The sequence below is a fragment of the Stylophora pistillata genome, chromosome 6 (assembly GCF_964205215.1).
Source record: "Stylophora pistillata chromosome 6, jaStyPist1.2, whole genome shotgun sequence".
In the NCBI taxonomy this organism is placed as follows: Eukaryota; Metazoa; Cnidaria; class Anthozoa; order Scleractinia; family Pocilloporidae; genus Stylophora; species Stylophora pistillata.
Window position 1 is genome coordinate 1,942,231 of NC_142524.1, and position 20,162 is coordinate 1,962,392.

General features: G+C 39.5%; 3 protein-coding genes across 9 annotated transcripts in view; all 3 read left to right on the forward strand.

The window, feature by feature from the left end:
- The window catches only part of LOC111319172 (uncharacterized), a 26,168-nt gene extending 13,050 nt beyond the window's left edge, over nt 1–13,118 (forward strand). The window contains exons 3-5 of one of the 3 annotated variants that reach the window (XM_088724841.1): nt 594–655; nt 1,530–1,565; nt 2,093–2,247. In XM_088724841.1, the coding sequence (XP_088580967.1) occupies nt 594–655; nt 1,530–1,565; nt 2,093–2,108 (114 nt within the window). In that variant the 3' untranslated portion in view covers nt 2,109–2,247. Of the gene's footprint in view, nt 1–593; nt 656–1,529; nt 2,248–11,960 lie in introns of those variants that run through there. The other 2 variants (XM_088724840.1, XR_015988639.1) reach the window with 2 other exon arrangements.
- LOC111330400 (carbonic anhydrase 2) lies at nt 4,993–20,161 on the forward strand. Of its 4 annotated transcripts, none has more exons than XM_088724844.1 (8): nt 4,993–5,225; nt 14,774–14,835; nt 15,730–15,779; nt 16,292–16,626; nt 17,042–17,134; nt 17,749–17,839; nt 18,510–18,673; nt 18,988–20,161. In XM_088724844.1, exons 1-8 carry the CDS (start codon nt 5,157–5,159, stop codon nt 19,093–19,095), a joined length of 972 nt encoding a protein of 323 aa, XP_088580970.1. In that variant the 5' UTR covers nt 4,993–5,156; the 3' UTR covers nt 19,096–20,161. The 4 variants fall into 4 exon arrangements, with proteins under 4 accessions (XP_088580970.1, XP_088580972.1, XP_088580973.1 ...); XM_088724846.1 differs by having other exon boundaries at nt 4,995–5,225; nt 15,730–15,765; XM_088724847.1 differs by lacking the exon at nt 4,993–5,225 and adding an exon at nt 14,254–14,660 and having other exon boundaries at nt 15,730–15,765.
- LOC111330403 (uncharacterized) lies at nt 6,916–13,118 on the forward strand. 2 transcript variants are annotated; one of them, XR_015988637.1, is made up of 3 exons: nt 6,916–10,804; nt 11,211–11,976; nt 12,025–13,118. XR_015988637.1 is itself a non-coding variant. In XM_022935248.2 (2 exons), exons 1-2 carry the CDS (start codon nt 7,070–7,072, stop codon nt 11,406–11,408), a joined length of 3,933 nt encoding a protein of 1,310 aa, XP_022790983.2. In that variant the 5' UTR covers nt 6,916–7,069; the 3' UTR covers nt 11,409–13,118. The 2 variants fall into 2 exon arrangements, 1 of the variants encoding a protein (XP_022790983.2); XM_022935248.2 differs by having other exon boundaries at nt 11,211–13,118.
- Nucleotide 20,162: the final 1 nt, after the last annotated feature.

A 20,162-nucleotide genomic window follows, 5' to 3' on the forward strand; every position in this document is an offset into this window, starting at 1 on the left:
TTCGTTGCCAGTCCATGGGAGATAAAGTGCTAATTTTTCTTAATTAAAAAACCTTTATACATATATCTGATAATATTTAATCGTTCGTGAAATGGCAATATTTTTGCCGCCAGAGATAATTTCACTGCACGCAATACACTTCCTCGTTTTTTCCAGAGCATATATCTGTGCGGACGATGAGATACGCGAGACATTTAACGTCTATTTTTTATTATTCCAATGCTAAACAAGCAAAAATACACAAACAGGCGGCCCCTTGTTAAATATTCATATTTGCCATGAAAAAAACCAATAGCAATCATCTCTTTTCAAAAAGCAAAATTAATCATTTTCTTGTCTCAGTGAGATCAATTAGCGGTCATCAAATAAAAACAGCGTGCGAAGAAGGGACTACTTATCTCTAGCTTAAAGGTGGTAACCAACTGCAAGGTCTGACGCCTTGACATTTATACTGGTGTTCCTAACTTTCATATATGTGTGGTAACGCAAAAGCGACGCTGAGAATTCGTCAAATTGTAACCAAATTTTTCATATCATCATTACGATCGATTGTATTTCGAAATTAGTTTTCTATATTACTTTTCATTCCACAGAAATACGATGCTGGCAGCCACTGTACTGTTGGGCTTGGTGACCGTATCTGTGGCTTCGGAAGGTAAATTGACTTGTTTTCTGAAGATACATGTTATCTCTTGCTAAAGTTTAAGGGTTTACTTGATGAGGGGAACATTTTTGACAGACAGAAAATATTCACTGTTTATGTTAATGTAATTATTGAAAGTTGCCATCCCTTTTCAAAACACCCCTAGAAACAACAGGGGAAAACTCCCCCTAGAAGAATAACTGAGAAGTTAAAAGACAGCAAAACGCCATAGCACGAACACTTCACTAGTTAAACCCTTTAGCTATCCTTGAAACAAGAGGAGAGCTGTTCCCATTTTTTTCTTAACTCTCATTTCATTAAAAGAAATGTGTCCATGCAGTCAGGTGAGTTTGGTGTGAGTGAAAACACATCTTAAAAATGATTACTGTGAACAGAAACACCGTTACTTGGAGACAAACAATGATACTTGCTATGTTTGACGCTCACTCGAAATGTCATCTTTTTTTTCTCATTTATCTATCGATACTCGTGCAATGTAAAGCCTTTCTTTCTGCCAGACATAAATAAAAAACTAGTACCAGCAAAATTTTAAGGAAATACTGACAAAAAAGTGAAGGCTACCTGCAGGAGCCTGGTGCTCTGTTCAAAGGGGGGGGGGGGGCGGGGTCAAAAGTTATCACCCTAAGGAGAGCCACAATCAAGAGACCCACCAACTTGTACCTCGACTGAATTTAAGAAGAGGGTAAAGTTAGGAGTTCCACAAACGAAGATACTGAACTAAAAAAGTCTTCAATGATGTTGAGGCCTTCTCTAGATAAGGAAAACTTCTCGTCCAATTTGATCTTAACTGGCTTAAAGAGAAGCGACATTATGCGGCGTAACTGTATAATAATGACGTATTTTCATTACTTTTTCATCTTAACAGGAGCAAAGTGGAAATATGGGGAAACAGACAGTCACGGTACAGGCAACAGGGTATTTGTAGTGTAAGAAACTTTGAAAAAGTATAACGGTGAATAGTTGTTAACTATCCAAATTCTGATTAGCTACAAGTGGGAAGCTAATTCTTAGTGGCCTTACGTCATATCTACATGCAGTAGCTTTTGAGCATGCGCAAAACCTCAATTATCTGAATAAACCAGCATATGGTGAGTGAACTGTTGATCTTTATCGTAATTGGTCAGAAAAATCTATGAGTGCTTATTATTCCAAACTCTACGATTTCCTGATAATGCTTATCCCATTTCAACTTTTCTACTTTGCTCGAGATGAACTGACGTGTTCTCAGCCAATGAACGTGCTGGATTCTTGCGGGTATATTGCTAATTTCTTACCCAAATCCTACCGTGCGATTGTTACTTAAATGTAACCGCTTGGCAGTGGAAGGTCTGGGATACAAACAAACGAAAACGTAATCTTCAGTTTTTGCTCGAAAAATCTGTTTGATGTAATCCTTTATTTCCCCGCTATCGATAATATTCTTTACAGGTTATTGTCCAGCTGACTGGGGAAAAGTTTCAAAATACTGCGACTTCACCGCCCAGTCCCCCATAGATATCGAAACTGCTTCGGTTAAGAAAGATGCAAATCTCAAGGAACTTCGATTCACAGCCGATAACGAAAATGGAAAGGTCAGCGGAGTTATAAAAAACAATGGTCATGCACCAACCCTAGCTATTAACAAGCTCAAAGGCAAGGCTAGTCTCACCGGGGGTCCCCTTGGAGATAGCGTGTATATGCTCCAGCAGTTCCACTTTCATTTTGGTTGCGACGAAAGTGAGGGATCAGAACACCTTGTGAACGGAAAGGCATATCCTGGAGAGGTACGCAATAATAGCTCTCAAAACCCTTTATTGTTATTTTTTTTTTTTTATACGACCACAAACTAAATAGCATCCGTGACAAATTAGTCCCCTGCCATATGTGCCCAGGGACTGGTCTGAAATTTTTCATTTTGGCTCCCCTTACTGCAATACAACTGAGTCTCGTTAGCCAAACCAAGATGACATTTACCAAACAAGACACCTCGTACCCAAATCCCACAGTTTAATGCTCAGCCGTGGGAGGTGGGAGACTAGGAAATGGCACTGGCTACGAAGCAAACTGTGTTAAGCGTGGAAAAGCAAGTGGTTATTCATCGCGTATGGCTCTAGTTTGGCATCTGATTGGCAGATCAGAGACAAACTATGTCCAAGATTGTACTTCATGTATAACGTTTTGAATTTATCTTCTTGTAGCTCCATTTGGTGACTTATAATACGAAGTATTCTGATTTTGATACCGCTGCGTCCCGATCCGATGGACTGGCTGTGATTGGCGTTTTCTTTGAGGTGTGAATGGAAATATTAATTTTTTTTTAAGATTAGCTTTGCCTGACAATTTACTACAGAGGGATTTGGGAAAACAGAACAAAGTAACAACTCTAAAAATTAAAATCAACAAGCTGCAAGAGGTAATCAATCAGAGTTGAGGTAGAGGAGTGAAGTTTAATTTCATCGCAATTGAGGAAAGGGAAAAATTCAGTGATTGAATAAACCATATCAGTACATCAACAGTTTTTTCCTGCTAAACTTGAAAAGACTAAATTAGCGAGATCATCTTTATACCTGTAAAAAATACCCAGTACAGTTGTAAGGGATTTATTCTACCTCCACAACAAGCATTATAGTTGGCAATGCTCGACATCGGCTCACTCGTTGTGCTTCATACTGAATATTATGCAAAAGCCAGCAAAGAGAGCCGGTCAGAATTTATTTTTCTTGTAGCTGACATTAACAAATTCGTGCTTTAATCATCTGATTGGCCGCCAGCATACAATAGTTAAGGAGCTAACACTAATTATTAAAAACTGGATCATTGGATAATGCAATTCAAGACTTTTTATTGGCTTAGCCATTATGGTATATGAGCCAATATACCATAATCTAATATCTGTACATTGTAACATCCGGTTTCTTCTTACAAAATAAAGTCGAGAAGATTTGTCTAGTATCTTGGGGGCGTTTTTTTTTTTAATAAAAAAATTATACCACTCGCGCTTGTTGGATATGAGATGATTATAGCCAACTCGGCGCTACGCGCCTCGTTGGCTATCTATCATCTCATATCCAACGCGCGCTCGTGGAATAATTGTTAAATGTTGGCTTGGGAATTGGAGTGTATCGCTTTAAACAGAAGGATCACTTGTCAGTTAAAAACTTCTAAGACGATGTGACCTTTAATGAGAAAGCATGCTACCCATTTCAGAAAAAGAAGACAGGAGAAAAAGGGCAAGGAAAGAAGCACTATAAAGCCGTCCGAAAGCTTCACTCAGCTTTGAGAAAACTAGAGAACGTTGGTAAGGCCTTAGCGTGTCATATCATTGTAATGATTTATAATAAAAGTTCAAACAACTGTTCGTCTCACGCCACAGATTCCTTATCAGTTCAAGGGTCAAGCTATATATTATAGAGGGAGACGTTCTGACTGCTCTTCTGTCAGTCTTCGTCACGTGATTAGGTTCAATGATTGTGCGCTGCTATTTTAGCTGCGTGATCTCATTGGTGCATTTCGATCCTCGTGGCATTTCGCAGGCGTTGGATTGTCAAGATTTCATTGCACACTAACTGTGTGGGTAGCGTGCAAGGAATAAAAAAATGTTTTTAATTTAAACTTTAAATTCCATTGAAAGATAACAGCGTCATATACGAAACATAACTTGAACACGAAGATCATTAACACGACGATGTATTTTGAGAATATCCCTCTCCCGTCGCGAAACGATTATGTCCGCACAACTCAGCTAACTGACTCTTTCCCTCCCAAGAGATTTTCAAGCAGAAGTTGCACAAGAAGTAAGACAATATCAAGTAAAGGGTATTGTTTGATTTGAAACCAAATTAAACAAAAACTTACACGAAATGTATGGCTCATAGTGCTAAAAATTTCTATTTAAATATTGGAAGCGAAAAGGTTAAATATTTATAACATCATGACAGCTAATCCGACGAATATCTCCTCTCCCCCAGGTAACGAAGCTTCAGTCAAAAATATAAATCTGTTTGACTTGGTTCCTGAACTGACAGATCTCTCGTCCTTCTACTCCTACAAGGGTTCCCTTACCACCCCTCCCTGCTATCAATCAGTTAGCTGGATTGTACTGAAAGAACCGATTAAACTCCATAAATCTGCGGTAAGAACATTTTTATCTTTTTTTTTTTTTTATCTATTTTTTTTTTTTTTGGCTTTTTTAACGGAAATCACTTCAAATTTAATCAACACTTATGGGCCTGATAAATCAGCACGTACACGCTTCACACATTCCACTAAAGCATTCAAAATGAAGTTGTTCAGGGTTGTACACCGCTGTTACCCGCAGCTATTGAAGGTCAACCTGATATTATAAAACTGTTAATCGAACGAAATGCAGATATTGATGCTCAGGGGAGCATGACGAAGGGCCAACGCTCGAAACGTCAGCTTTTTTATTCGTTACGGTGGCCAATGTACACATTTCAACTGTGTTGTTATAACCAAATTGGATTATGGCACAGCCAAGTTTGTGCAGCGAGCCATGACAGCTTGTCTTGGTACTAGGATATACAGTGCATCAGAGGCTCTTACTAGGAATCAGACTGTGAAGGTATGTCCGATTTATGTTTATCATTGTTATATTTTAAAATATGGAAGTGTGCCTCTGTGATATCCGCAGCTAGACGATCAATGACAAACTCGCGATCAATGATTTCAAGGCTGAGTTTATGCTCATTGAGACGAAGGCGCAGCTACAGAAAACTAAAAGTGCTACTCTAACTATTGGAGAATCCATCATTGAGTGAGGTTGCTAAAACCGTATCTACGTGTGGGCTGGTAATAATCGAATGTCACTTAACACTACCAAAACTAAATCTCTACTTATTACGACCCTGCAGATACGCCGTACTTTAACCAGCTCGACGCTCGATGTCCAAATCAATGGTATATCCATTGGACAAGTGGACTATACCAAGATACTGGGCGTCACGATAGACAGTGACATGTCTTGGGAGCATCACATCGATACAATCTCCTGCATAATTAGCAGTAGGCTTTCTCTTCTTCATTGCATCAAACCTTATCTTAACTTTGATTCTGCTATAAGGTTCTATAATTCTTGTGTTAACAACTACTTTATTTATTGTTCCGCTGCCTGAGGTAACTGTTCCCACCATCTACGCTTACGACTGCTTCGTCTCCAAAAGCATGCTGGGCGTATACTCCTTGATGCCGACCTCTCTCAGACTTCTGTTTCCTCATTTTTAAAACTCAACTGGATTCCCCGTTTTTGATCTTATTAAATACAAGAAACTTTACTTGTTTTCATCATACTCTTCCATCCGAATGCTCCTACATGTCTTAGAAATAGATTTCAATTTCTTAGTGATTCACGTGGACTACAGGGCCGTTTTACAAGATCGTCTCTCTACGACTTAAAGGTATCACTCCCACATAGCAATTCTGGTAAACCCACATTGGCCTATAGTGCTACTAAACTTTTTAATGACCTCAGTTCTGACTTGAAAGCATTTTGTCTTTCTTCGTATTCTCCACCGTTATTTAAATCTCTTCTCTCCTCTCTTAAGTCCAAAATACGAAGTCTGTTTCTCTCACGCTAATCATCGGCCGAGCACTAGGAGGATCTATTGTGCTCGATTTGCCGCTATTCCATCCATTGTCACTGTAATCTATATTTACATATGTATGGTTAGAGCTCAGGCACTCCACTGATCTATTGTGCTTGACTTGCCGCTCTTCCATCCATTGTCACTGTAATCTATATTTACATATGTATGGTTAGAGCTCAGGCACTCCACTGATCTATTGTGCTTGACTTGCCGCTATTCCATCCATTGTCACTGTAATCTATATTTACATATGTATGGTTAGAGCTCAGGCACTCCACTGATCTATTGTGCTTGACTTGCCGCTATTCCATCCATTGTCACTGTAATCTATATTTAGATATGTATGGTTAGAGCTCAGGCACTCCACTGATCTATTGTGCTTGACTTGCCGCTATTCCATCCATTGTCACTGTGATCTATATTTACATATGTATGGTTAGAGCTCAGGCACTCCACTGATCTATTGTGCTCGACTTGTCGCTATTCCATCCATTGTCACTGTAATCTATATTTACATATGTATGGTTAGAGCTCAGGCACTCCACAGTGATTAATCAAACAGAAATAAAAAGTACATTTAGGAACATAACTCGCCCCAAAAGTCTCGGAATTGCCAAGAATGGCAACTTGATCTGCAAAACAATAAAATTTATTCATCAGTATTAATGTTGATAATTGTAGCGTGAAATTAAATCTGTTAATATGCGCAAGCAGTTTACGACTTCAAAAAACTGCTGTATCCTATTTTGTCTGTTGTAAATGTATTGCCTTACAAGCAAACCTAAGTAAAAACTCTAAGTTTCCCAAGCGTGTGTTTTGTGAAATGGCTAATGAGGTATCCATGATGAATTCTGTCACTAAAGTTTATCACGCTGCTCGCGACGGTTCTCCTGATCTGGAAGGTCTCTTAAAGCGGCTGAGGACTGACAAAAGAAAAACTGCTTTGGAAACAAAGACAGAAGATGGCGGCCACATCGCCACTCCTCTCATCATCGCTGCTTTTAATGGACACCTGCATTCGGTGAAGATCCTTGTAAAGTACAAAGCAGACATCGATGCTAAAGGAACGTTCATGGATGTGGATGAAGACTTAGCTATTGAGAGTACAGCTTTGCTTGCTGCTACTTATAACCGCCATCTTGCTGTTGTAAAATTTTTAATCAAACAAAATGCGAACATTGACGCTCGAGGATCGATAAAAAATGAGGACGGATCAGGTTCTGAGGATTTCTCGCCTTTGGTGGCCGCTATATTTTGCAATCATCTTGATGTTGTGAAAATATTAATCGAACGACATGTAGACATCGAGGCTCGAGCAACGGTAAAGATTGATGACGTACTTTTTGAGGGTTGTACACCCTTGATCGTCGCAGCTCTGTATGATAAACCTGATGTTATGAAACTGTTAATCGAACGAGATGCTGACATCGAGGCTCGAGCAACGCTAAAGAATGATGAAGAACTTTTTGAGGGTTGTACACCCTTGATCGTCGCAGCTCTTCGTGATTTACTTGATGTTATGAAACTGTTAATCGAACGAAATGCAGACATCGAGGCTCGAGCAACGCTAAAGACTGATGAAGAACTTTGTGAGGGTTGTACACCCTTGATCGTCGCAGCTCTGTGTAATAAACCTGATGTTATGAAACTGTTAATCGAACGAAATGCAGACATCGAGGCTCGAGCAACGCTAAAGTCTGATGAAGAACTTCTTGAGGGTTGTACACCCTTGATCCTCATAGCTCGGTATGATAAACCTGATCTTATGAAACTGTTAATCGAACGAAATGCAGACATCGAGGCTCGAGCAACAGTAAAGACTGATGAAGAACTTTTTGAGGGTTGTACACCCTTGATCGTCGCAGCTCTTCGTGATAACCCTGATGTTATAAAACTGTTAATCGAGCGAAATGCAGACATCGAGGCTCGAGCAACGGTAAAGACTGATGAAGAACTTCTTGAGGGTTATACACCCTTGATCGTCGCAGCTCTTCGTGATAAACCCGATGTTATGAAACTGTTAATCGAGCGAAATGCAGACATCGAGGCTCGAGCAACGGTAAAGACTGATGAAGAACTTCATGAGGGTTGTACACCCTTGATCGTCGCAGCTCTGTATGATAACCCTGATGTTATGAAACTGTTAATCGAGCGAAATGCAGACATCGAGGCTCGAGCAACAGTAAAGATTGATGAAGAACTTCTTGAGGGTTGTACACCCTTGATCCTCATAGCTCGGTATGATAAACCTGATCTTATGAAACTGTTAATCGAACGAAATGCAGACATCGAGGCTCGAGCAACAGTAAAGACTGATGAAGAACTTTTTGAGGGTTGTACACCTTTGATCGTCGCAGCTCTTCGTGATAACCCTGATGTTATGAAACTGTTAATCGAGCGAAATGCAGACATCGAGGCTCGAGCAACGGTAAAGACTGATGAAGAACTTCTTGAGGGTTATACACCGTTGATCGTCGCAGCTCTTCGTGATAAACCCGATGTTATGAAACTGTTAATCGAGCGAAATGCAGACATCGAGGCTCGAGCAACGGTAAAGACTGATGAAGAACTTCATGAGGGTTGTACACCCTTGATCGTCGCAGCTCTGTATGATAACCCTGATGTTATGAAACTGTTAATCGAGCGAAATGCAGACATCGAGGCTCGAGCAACAGTAAAGACTGATGAAGAACTTCTTGAGGGTTGTACACCCTTGATCGTCGCAGCTCTTCGTGATAAACCCGATGTTATGAAACTGTTAATCGAGCGAAATGCAGACATCGAGGCTCGAGCAACGGTAAAGACTGATGACGTACTTTTTGAAGGTTGTACACCGTTGATCGTCGCAGCTCTTCGTGATAAACCTGATGTTATGAAACTGTTAATCGAACGAAATGCAGACATCGAGGCTCGAGCAATGGTAAAGACTGATGAACAACTTTTTGAGGGTTGTACACCCTTGATCGTCGCAGCTCTAAAAGGTGCACTTGACGTTGCGAAAATATTAATCGATCGAAATGCAGATATTGAAGCCCAAGGAACAATTAGAATAGAAGGCAAAGTTGTTGAGGGCTGTACGCCTTTATTAGCCGCCGCTATGAAGGGTCATCTTGACGTTGTGAAAGTGCTACCCGAAATAAATGCAGAAAGGAGATGTAGCAAGGATGAAGGGCACCCTAGAAAAAGAGAAGAACTGCAGAGGAAGATGAAACAAGAGTTGGAGAATCTTCGAGGGCAACTACAGGAGAGAGAAACGCAACAAAGAGAGAACACTCAGCAGTTGACACTTATTCAGGGACAGCTACATGAGAGAGATGAACAATTGAGAGAAAACACACAGCAGTTGACAAATGTTAAAGGGCAGCTACATGAGAGGGATAAGCAACTGAGAGAAAACACACAGCAGTTGACAAATGTTAAAGGGCAGCTACATGAGAGGGATAAGCAACTAAGAGAAAACACACAGCAGTTGACACTTATTCAGGGACAGCTACATGAGAGAGATGAGCAGCTACACGAGAGAGATGAACAATTGAGAGAAAACACACAGCAGTTGACAAATGTTAAAGGGCAGCTACATGAGAGGGATAAGCAACTGAGAGAAAACACACAGCAGTTGACAAATGTTAAAGGGCAGCTACATGAGAGGGATAAGAAACTGAGAGAAAACACACGGCAGTTGAAACTTGTTCAGGGACAGCTACATGAGAGAGGTGAGCAGCTACACGAGAGAGATGAACAATTGAGAGAAAGAACACAGCAGTTGACAAATGTTCAAGAGCAGTTACATGAGGGAGATGTGCAACTGAGGGAAATTTCTCTGCAACTGACTAATGTTAGTGGACGGCTACATGAAAAAGATGAGCGGATCGCTAATTTACTGGAACGAGTCAATTCTTTGCTGGAACAACAAACGGAGAGAGAACAGGAATTAAATGAACTTGAAACAACACTCTCAGAAGCTCAGCAAACCTTAAACGAACGTTCATGCCAACAGTCACCTGACTGGATCCTATCACGTGATCAAATTCAGCTTACGGACAAATGCCTTGGCAAAGGAGCCTGGGGAAGAGTTGTCGAAGGTAGATATTGTGGCTGTGCTGTCGCCGTCAAACAGATCCATGATTTGATTCTCTCTGATCATAACCGTGAAATTTTTGAGCGAGAAATGAACATTGCTTCAAGATGCCGCCATCCTTGTTTACTTCAGTTCATTGGAGCAACAAACGAGGAAGAGAGTCCTTTGTTCGTAACAGAACTCATGGAATCAAGTTTACGAGCACTGTTACGACAGCGACCTCTTTCTCTAACTGAAGTGTCTGTCCTTTCTCTCGACGTGGCTCGAGCTTTAAACTACCTTCATCAAAGGAAACCATCACCCATCATTCACCGCGACATAAGCAGTGGCAATGTGTTGCTATGGCGACATGGTGACCAATGGCGAGGCAAAGTGTCAGATTATGGCACAGCTAAGTTTGTGCAGCAAACCATGACACCCTTTCCTGGTGCTAAGATATACAGTGCACCTGAGGCACTTACAGGGAATCAGACTGTAAAGGTATGTCTGATTTGAGTTTGATTATCATTTTTCAGGCCTGCACTTGTTTTTTGCATTCTCGGATACTCGTGCTAAGATGTTAACGCTCGCCACGGGCGTCCAAAAACTAATGTCTGTTGTCTGAAAGAAACTGAAAATGTATCCAAGGACGGATGACTAGTCGAGTCCTCTGTCAATGGTCTCATGTACAGCGAGCTTGTGGCGAAGCCTGCTCTGCTTTTTGCAGGGATCAGAAACAAATCGGTTGATCGTTTGTGAGGAAATAGCTGGTGGTAGCTAGGAAGGCGGTAGGAGGAAGTAAAAAATGTCTAAGAAGGAGATCAAAAATATATATATCTAATGGAGCCAATCGTTGCCTACAAACAGAGTACGTTTCTATTCTTATCGTTTATTTTTCATTGCTCAGGTGGATGTATATAGTTTTGGGGTTCTTCTCTGTGAGATCTGCATTGGAAAACTGCCAGACCCTGAACGGCGAACGCAACAAGTTTTCATGGTTACAAACCGCGTTATTCGAGCTCTTATCAGAGGATGTTTGCATCCAGATCCTACAGCAAGACCCAGCATGGCAGACATCATTCGTGAACTAGAAAAAGGAGTTTGAATTCGCAATCTAACTGCGTGAACTCTGAACATTGATGAACTTTGAACTTTAACATGTAACAATGTGATTGTACAAATAACCAGTTAACGAATTCTTAACTAATTGATTTGCATACTCATCGATAACGCCCGTAATACGTAGAAATGTGAAATTGGAAGAAAAAAAATGGAACACTTGCCCTTTTACACGAGCTATAAGACAGTTTATAGTGTAAAGATCTGGAAAACCTGCAGAACTTCTACATCATCAAGATTTTACCCGTTACTTTTACCTTTATCATTATCACCCATATGATAACGTACCTCAGTTGTAGAGAATGACTTTCGTGTAAAATATAATACTTTGAAATAGTACCTTCGTAGAAAGATTTTTATCCATAAGAGCAGCCGTTCTTAGTTAGCACAGTTGAAATGAGTTTTACGTCAATGGCGATTTCATTATTTTCTTTCGTAATCCACCAAACATTTTGCTCTTGTGCGATCGGTCTGTAGTTGGTTTAGGGGATTTTTCGCCAGGCCATAGAAGTAGAATTGTACTCGCTTAATTACTCAGGTTATTAATTACTCAGGTTATTAATTACTCAGGTTATTAATTACTCAGGCTATTAATTACTCAGGTTATTGCCAGGAATTTAGGATGTTACTTGACGACGTTTTCAATGTGTACAGGCGGGTCATTTTACTGTAAGGAAACTTCAAAGCAATGTTCGCTAAATGATTCTCGTGATAGGATGGGGGCAAGCGTGCTCTCTCCCTTTTTTGTGTCAGGTATGTGACGCTCAAAGAGTTGTGCTGAGGTTTTGTAAGAGTTTCTTTTTTTTTTTTGCAGACAGCTATCGATTTTGACTTAAGTGACCTTAAATTGGACAAGGTTTTGTAGATAACCAGAAAATAGTATAAATTTACTTTTCTTTTAAAATACAAATAAATAACCGGGAAAAACTTAATTAAAGTGGAATTCTGAGTAAAGTTTACCAAACTGACTTTTATTCAGCATTTATACCAAGCTTATTTACGTTACAAAACCAAGCAAGGCGTGAAACTTATATGAATTAATTTCGAAAGACAGGTCCGAAAACGAGTGTGGGAAAATTAGATTATTATTTTTTGATTACTTCATATTTTGTTTCAGCAATTTTGTAGTTTTATAGGTTCGATTAAACAGTTGTTCAGTTGTTTAGATTTACTTGAAGACGATAGCTGTAATTTAGCCGAAATATTGTACAATCATGCAATAGTATAAAGCAAAAGCTCTTATTTGACAACCTTAGATAACCTGGCTCTTGTTTTATAAATATTTTCTCCACATTGTAAGCTCGCGCTTGACGTTGGAATTCAAGGTTAAAACGCTCAAATCTATAGTGTCCTTTATCACTTTAAAACTGGATACTCCATAGGAGAGTTAAACTGATCAAATAAAATTCATTATCATAACAACAGCTCGTTCAAACAAGGAATTTTTTTGGTCAATTTCGTTTCCTTCCTCCTGATACAGCTTTTTCCGCGATTAAAACTCTATTTCCAATTTTCAGATTTTCCGATTTGCTTTATCGCTTTGCGTTGTACATCAGGCCAATAATTTTGATCAATTCATTTATTCTCACTATGACCCTCATCATATAGCCGTTGTGATGTCTAAGGTAGATATTAGTTTCTAATAACAGTGACTTGCAAGGAGATAAAAATAAACGCACTGGGAGATTTATTTTCATTGGTAATTGGTTCTAACATGTTCACTAGGTAACATTACATGTATTTTGCATAGAAATCTTTCCTTCGAACACTTAGTTGCCGTATTACGGAATCAAATTTGAAACCAAAGGTACGTTTGCGAATAAGGGGAAACTTCATATTTGTCTTCTTCTCATTGGATTTAACAAGGCATTCTTTAAAGATCATCGTCAAACATGCCATGCAGAATTTTGTTCCTTGTTAATTCTTGTATTTGAGTACCGCTAAAGCGTAGGTTAATTCATTATTTTATTCATTATTCAACACCATCCAAGTAACTTAAAAATGGTGATAATTGTCTTGCTCTGTATGAGAGGAAACTCATGAACCCGCTCATTCTGCTGGTGGCGGTCAGGTTCGTTGCAGTCGTTAGCTACTATAACATATTTAACATATTTATTTTTGATTTTTATTTTTATAGCTTATTTTAATGCTATAAAAGACCAGGGGATGCACCCTTTGAAAAAAAAAAAGGTTTACAGCGCTTTACTCGAAGCAAAATCCTGTAAACGGTGGGATATAGAAAGGCCAGGGTTAGTGACTTGGGTGGGGCGCGGAGAACTCCCCCCTCCCTTGTCCGTTTGCAATTCAAACATCTTTATTCCACTCTTTCCACTTTCCTCTCTCGTTACACAGTCAGAGAGAGAAACGTTCGCAGTTGTTATCTCTGGAGCACCAGCTGGGATAAAGGTTGAGAGGATCATCTCTGCAAAAATTTTTTAGGGGTTTAAGTCCCTGAAATTCATGCAAAACTCTTTGATCGTTTTCGGTCTCACATTTTTCCCTGACTTATCATTCGTACGACTTCGTTTGTTCTGGCAGAACCTCTGACCATGCCGAGTATGGGATGGGTCCTCGTCGACGATATTTAAGACTTCGATGGTAGCTGCCTTATTTGGGACAATCAGCGAGCAAAAGTTCCCTTTCATCGTTAGGGAATAATCGGTTCTGCCAGACTGACTGTACGCTTTTGTCAGAAACGGTCCACGATTTTCAGGACTATAGAGAAACGAGAGTAAAATCATATTTTCATACATTTCCTTTCGTTGCCAGTCCATGGGAGATAAAGTGCTAATTTTGCTTAATTAAAAAACCTTTATACATATATCTGATAATATTTAATCGTTCGTGAAATGGCAATATTTTTGCCGCCAGAGATAATTTCACTGCACGCAATACACTTCCTCGTTTTTTCCAGAGCATATATCTGTGCGGACGATGAGATACGCGAGACATTTAACGTCTATTTTTTATTATTCCAATCCTAAACAAGCAAAAATACACAAACAGGCGGCCACTTGTTAAATATTCATATTTGCCATGAAAGAAACCAATAGCAGCCATCTCTTTTCAAAAAGCAAAATTAATCATTTTCTTGTCTCAGTGAGATCAATTAGCGGTCATCAAATAAAAACAGCGTGCGAAGAAGGGACTACGTATCTCTAGCTTAAAGGTGGTAACCAACTGCAAAGTCTGACGCCTTGACATTTATACTGGTGTTCCTAACTTTCATATATGTGTGGTAACGCAAAAGCGACGCTGAGAATTCGTCAAATTGTAACCAAATTTTTCATATCATCATTACGATCGATTGTATTTCGAAATTAGTTTTCTATATTACTTTTCATTCCACAGAAATACGATGCTGGCAGCCACTGTACTGTTGGGCTTGGTGACCGTATCTGTGGCTTCAGAAGGTAAATTGACTTGTTTTCTGAAGATACATGTTATCTCTTGCTAAAGTTTAAGGGTTTACTTGATGAGGGGAACATTTTTGACAGACAGAAAATATTCACTGTTTATGTTAATGTAATTATTGAAAGTTGCCATCCCTTTTCAAAACACCCCTAGAAACAACAGGGGAAAACTCCCCCTAGAAGAATAACTGAGAAGTTAAAAGACAGCAAAACGCCATAGCACGAACACTTCACTAGTTAAACCCCTTAGCTATCCTTGAAACAAGAGGAGAGCTGTTCCCATTTTTTTCTTAACTCTCATTTCATTAAAAGAAATGTGTCCATGCAGTCGGGTGAGTTTGGTGTGAGTGAAAACACATCTTAAAAATGATTACTGTGAACAGAAACACCGTTACTTGGAGACAAACAATGATACTTGCTATGTTTGACGCTCACTCGAAATGTCATCTTTTTTTTCTCATTTATCTATCGATACTCGTACAGTGTAAAGCCTTTCTTTCTGCCAGACATAAATAAAAAACTAGTACCAGCAAAATTTTAAGGAAATACTGACAAAAAAGTGAAGGCTACCTGCAGGAGCCTGGTGCTCTGTTCAAAGAGGGGGGGGGGGGAACGGGGTCAAAAGTTATCACCCTAAGGAGAGCCACAATCAAGAGACCCACCAACTTGTACCTCGACTGAATTTAAGAAGAGGGTAAAGTTAGGAGTTCCACAAACGAAGATACTGAACTAAAAAAGTCTTCAATGATGTTGAGGCCTTCTCTAGATAAGGAAAACTTCTCGTTTAAAATCAGTTCGAGTCCCACTTGATCTTAACTGGCTTAAAGAGAAGCGACATTATGCGGCGTAACTGTATGATAATGACGTACTTTCATTCCTTTTTCATCTTAACAGGAGCAAAGTGGAAATATGGGGAAACAGACAGTCACGGTACAGACAACAGGGTATCTGTAGTGTAAGAAACTTTGAAAAATTACAGCGGTGAATAATTGTTACTATCCAAATTCTGATTAGCGACAAGTGGGAAGCTAATTCTTATTGGCATTACGTCATATCTATATGCAGTAGCTTTTGAGCATGCGCAAAACCTCAATTATCTGAATAAACCAGCATATGGTAAGTGAACTGTTAATCTTTATCGTAATTGGTCTGAAAAATCTACGAGTGCTTATTATTCCAAATATTACGATTTCCTGATAATGCTTATCCCATTTCAACTTTTCTACTTTGCTCGGGATGAACTGACGTGTTCTCAGCCAATGAACGTGCTGGATTCTTGCGGGTATATTGCTAATTTCTTACCCAAATCCTACCTTGCGATTGTTACTTAAATGTAATCGCTTTGCAGTGGAAGGTCTGGGATACAAACAAACGAAAACGTAATCTTCAGTTTTTGCTCGAAAAATCTGTTTGATGTAATCCTTCATTTCCCCGCTATCGTTGATATTCCTTACAGGTTATGGTCCACCTGACTGGGGAAAAGTTTCAAAATACTGCGACTTCACCGCCCAGTCCCCCATAGATATCGAAACTGCTTCGGTTAAGAAAGATGCAAATCTCAAGGAACTTCGATTCACAGCCGATAACGAAAATGGAAAGGTCAGCGGAGTTATAAAAAACAATGGTCATGCACCAACCCTAGCTATTAACAAGCTCAAAGGCAAGGCTAGTCTCACCGGGGGTCCCCTTGGAGATAGCGTGTATATGCTCCAGCAGTTCCACTTTCATTTTGGTTGCGACGAAAGTGAGGGATCAGAACACCTTGTGAACGGAAAGGCATATCCTGGAGAGGTACGCAATAATAGCTCTCAAAACTCTTTATTATTATTTTTTTTTTCTTTTTTTTTTTTCATACGACCACAAACTAAACAGCATCCGTGACAAATTAGTCCCCTGCCATACGTGCTAGGGGACTGGTCTGAAATTTTCATTTCCCCTTTACTGCAATACAATTGAGTCTCGTTAACCAAGATGACATTTACCAAACAAGACACCTCGTACCCAAATCCCACAGTTTAACGCTTAGCCGTGGGAGGTGGGAGACTAGGAAATAGCACTGGCTATGAAGCAAACTGCGTTAAGCGTGGAAAAGCAAGTGGTTATTCATGGCGTATGGCTCTAGTTTGGCATCTGATTGGCAGATCAGAGACAAACTATGTCCAAGATTGTACTTCATGTATAACGTTTTGAATTTATCTTCTTGTAGCTCCATTTGGTGACTTATAATACGAAGTATTCTGATTTTGATACCGCTGCGTCCCGATCCGATGGACTGGCTGTGATTGGCGTTTTCTTTGAGGTGTGAATGGAAATATTAATTTTTTTTTAAGATTAGCTTTGCCTGACAATTTACTACAGAGGGATTTGGGAAAACAGAACAAAGTAACAACTCTAAAAATTAAAATCAACAAGCTGCAAGAGGTAATCAGTCCTAGTTGAGGTAGAGGAGTGAAGTTTAGTTTCATCGCAATTGAGGAAAGGGAAAAATTCAGTGATTGAATAAACCATATACATCAACAGTTTTTTCCGGCTAAACTTGAGAAGACTAAATTAGCGAGATCATCTTTATAACTTTAAAAAATGCCCTGTACAGTTGTAAGGGATTTATTCTACCTCCACAACAAGCATTATAGTTGGCAATGCTCGACATCGGCTCACTCGTTGTGCTTCATACTGAACATTATGCAAAAGCCAGCAAAGAGAGCCGGTCAGATTTTATTTTTCTTGTAGCTGACATTAACAAATTCGTGCTTTGATCATCTGATTGGCCTCCAGCATACAATAGTTAAGGAGCTAACACTAAATGTTGGCTTGGGAATTGGAGTGTATTGCTTTAAACAGAAGGATCCCTTGTCAGTTAAAAACTTCTAAGACGATGCGACCTTTAATGTGAAAGCATGCTACCCATTTCAGAAAAAGAAAAAAGGAGAAAAAGGGCAAGGAAAGAAGCATTATAAAGCCGTCCGAAAGCTTCACTCAGCTTTGAGAAAACTAGAGAACGTTGGTAAGGCCTTAGAGTCTCATATCATTGTAATGAATTATAATAAAAGTTCAAACATCTGTTCGTCTCACGCCACAGATTCCTTATCAGTTCAAGGGTCAAGCTATATATCATAGAGGGAGACGTTTTGACTGCTCTTCTGTCAGTCTTCGTCACGTGATTAGGCTCAATGATTGTGCGCTGCTATTTTAGCTGCGTGATCTCATTGGTGCATTTCGATCCTCGTGGCATTTCGCAGGTGTTGGATTGTCAAGATTTCATTGCACACTACCTGTGTGGGTAACGTGCAAGGAATAAAAAAATGTTTTTAATTTAAACTTTAAATTCCAATGAAAGATAACAACGTCATATACGAAGCATAACTTGAACACGAAGATCATTAACACGACGATGTATTTTGAGAATATCCCTCTCCCGTCGCGGAACGATCATGTCCGCACAACTCAGCTAACTGACTCCTTCACCCCCGAGAGATTTTCAAGCAGAAGTTGCATAAGAAGTAAGACAATATCAAGTAAAGGGTATTGTTTGATTTGAAACCAAATTAAACAAAAACTTACACGAAAAGTATGGCTTATAGTGCTGAAAATTTATATTTAGATATTGGAAGCGAAAAGGTTAAATATTTATAACATCATGACCGCTAATCCGACGAATATCTCCTCTCCCCCAGGTGACGAAACTTCAGTCAAAAATATAAAGCTGTTTGACTTGGTTCCTGAACTGACAGATCTCTCGTCCTTCTACTCCTACAAGGGTTCCCTTACCACCCCTCCCTGCTATCAATCAGTTAGCTGGATTGTACTGAAAGAACCGATTAAATTCCATAAATCTGCGGTAAGAACATTTTTATCCTGTTTTTTTTGTTTGTTTGTTTTTTGTTTTTTTGTTTTTTTGCTTTTTTAACGGAGATCACTTCAAATTTAAACAATTTGGGATTTTAGACACTAGTGTTCCATTATAAAACTATAAGCAGTACCTGACGTGTCTCAATTGTACTCTTTCCCCGGTACAAGTTATGCTACTGACACCTCACAGAGCACAAACGTATGTGTTTATACTTATACATAAAAGAACAGTCACTAACCTTCTATAACTGCTGTTTTTTCCTATCTTCCGTTCACATCAAATGTGATTTTTTTTTCTTTCAGTTCGGTGCTATGAGGAAACTGAAAAACGGAGAGGGAGGCCTGATGTGTGGAAACTTCAGACCCCCTCAGACACTCAACGGCCGTGTTGTTTCTGAATTCGACCGCTAAGCCCGAGAATCAACTCGCAACTGCTTAGCACCACAGTAGCTGATTTAGAAACTCTGAGCTACATTTATATCATAGCTTTATTATTTAGGGTTTGAGTGACGTATTCCGAGGGTTTACTTTTGTTTTGTAAGGATGGAGAGTGACAATTAAGTAAACTGCCTATCGGGCGTGTTTGACTATCACTATTAATTCAAAAAGAACGAGTCAAATTTCCACAAAAATGACGATAGAATACTTTGCTCTTGATAAAAAAAAGACCATTTAACAAAAATCTTCCATTGAATGGGGTAATCCTACAATAAGGTACCACATTCCAGAGACATCTCCTGATGACGACGAAAAGAAACGAACGAAGCGTTTTGTGTTATTTTTGGTTTTGTCAAATAGGTTGATAAAGTAGATAGGCCACCGTAAAGATTTTCAAAGCTGACGTTTCGAGCGTTAGCCCTTCCTCATTCGCTCTGAAGAAGGGCTAACGCTTGAAACGTCAACTCTGAAACTCTTTACGGTGGCAAATTTACTTTATTCAGTAATTCAATTGATAGAACCAAAATTACCTTGTTACCCTGACCACCGACGCAGCACCATAATTTCTTTAGAAACTTACCCCATTTACTCGTTTTGCGTTATACTTGATCAGCTTCGCTTGTTTCTCCCTTAAAACCCTACTATATAATGTGCTCATCTTCCTGTGGGCGAAACTTAACGCAATACTGAGGGGAAGGGGTAGGTAGTAACCTGCATGGGAATAACATCTTACTTTTTTGGAGGGAGTAACAATTCTCACAGACGCTTTTGGCAACGAATGCTGGGATAAGCACTGGCGTTGTGAGCATCTTGGCATAACTGCTGACTTTTCTCTTTTTAACCATCTTGTTTAAGAGTCTTGTTTAAGATCTTCCAGACTACGGGTCTTTTTTTAGGTGTGATGAAAGCCGGAGGAGAAGCTACATAGCTCACAAGGCTGACCTCTTTCTTTTCCTCTCCTGATCGTAAAAGGTGCGCTGTCTCTTAATCTTGTAAGGTTTGACAATAGTTCACATAAAGAACACGAAATGGACGCAGAG

Coding starts and splice junctions, on each gene's coding strand:
- LOC111330403 (XM_022935248.2), top strand. CDS start 7,070: ATGGCTAATGAGGTATCCATGATGAATTCTGTCACTAAAGTTTATCAC. Junction 10,805..11,210: donor CAGGGAATCAGACTGTAAAG/GTATGTCTGATT, acceptor TTCATTGCTCAG/GTGGATGTATATAGTTTTGG.
- LOC111330400 (XM_088724844.1), top strand. CDS start 5,157: ATGACAGCTTGTCTTGGTACTAGGATATACAGTGCATCAGAGGCTCTT. Junction 16,627..17,041: donor GAAAGGCATATCCTGGAGAG/GTACGCAATAAT, acceptor ATCTTCTTGTAG/CTCCATTTGGTGACTTATAA. Junction 18,674..18,987: donor TTAAATTCCATAAATCTGCG/GTAAGAACATTT, acceptor TTTTTCTTTCAG/TTCGGTGCTATGAGGAAACT.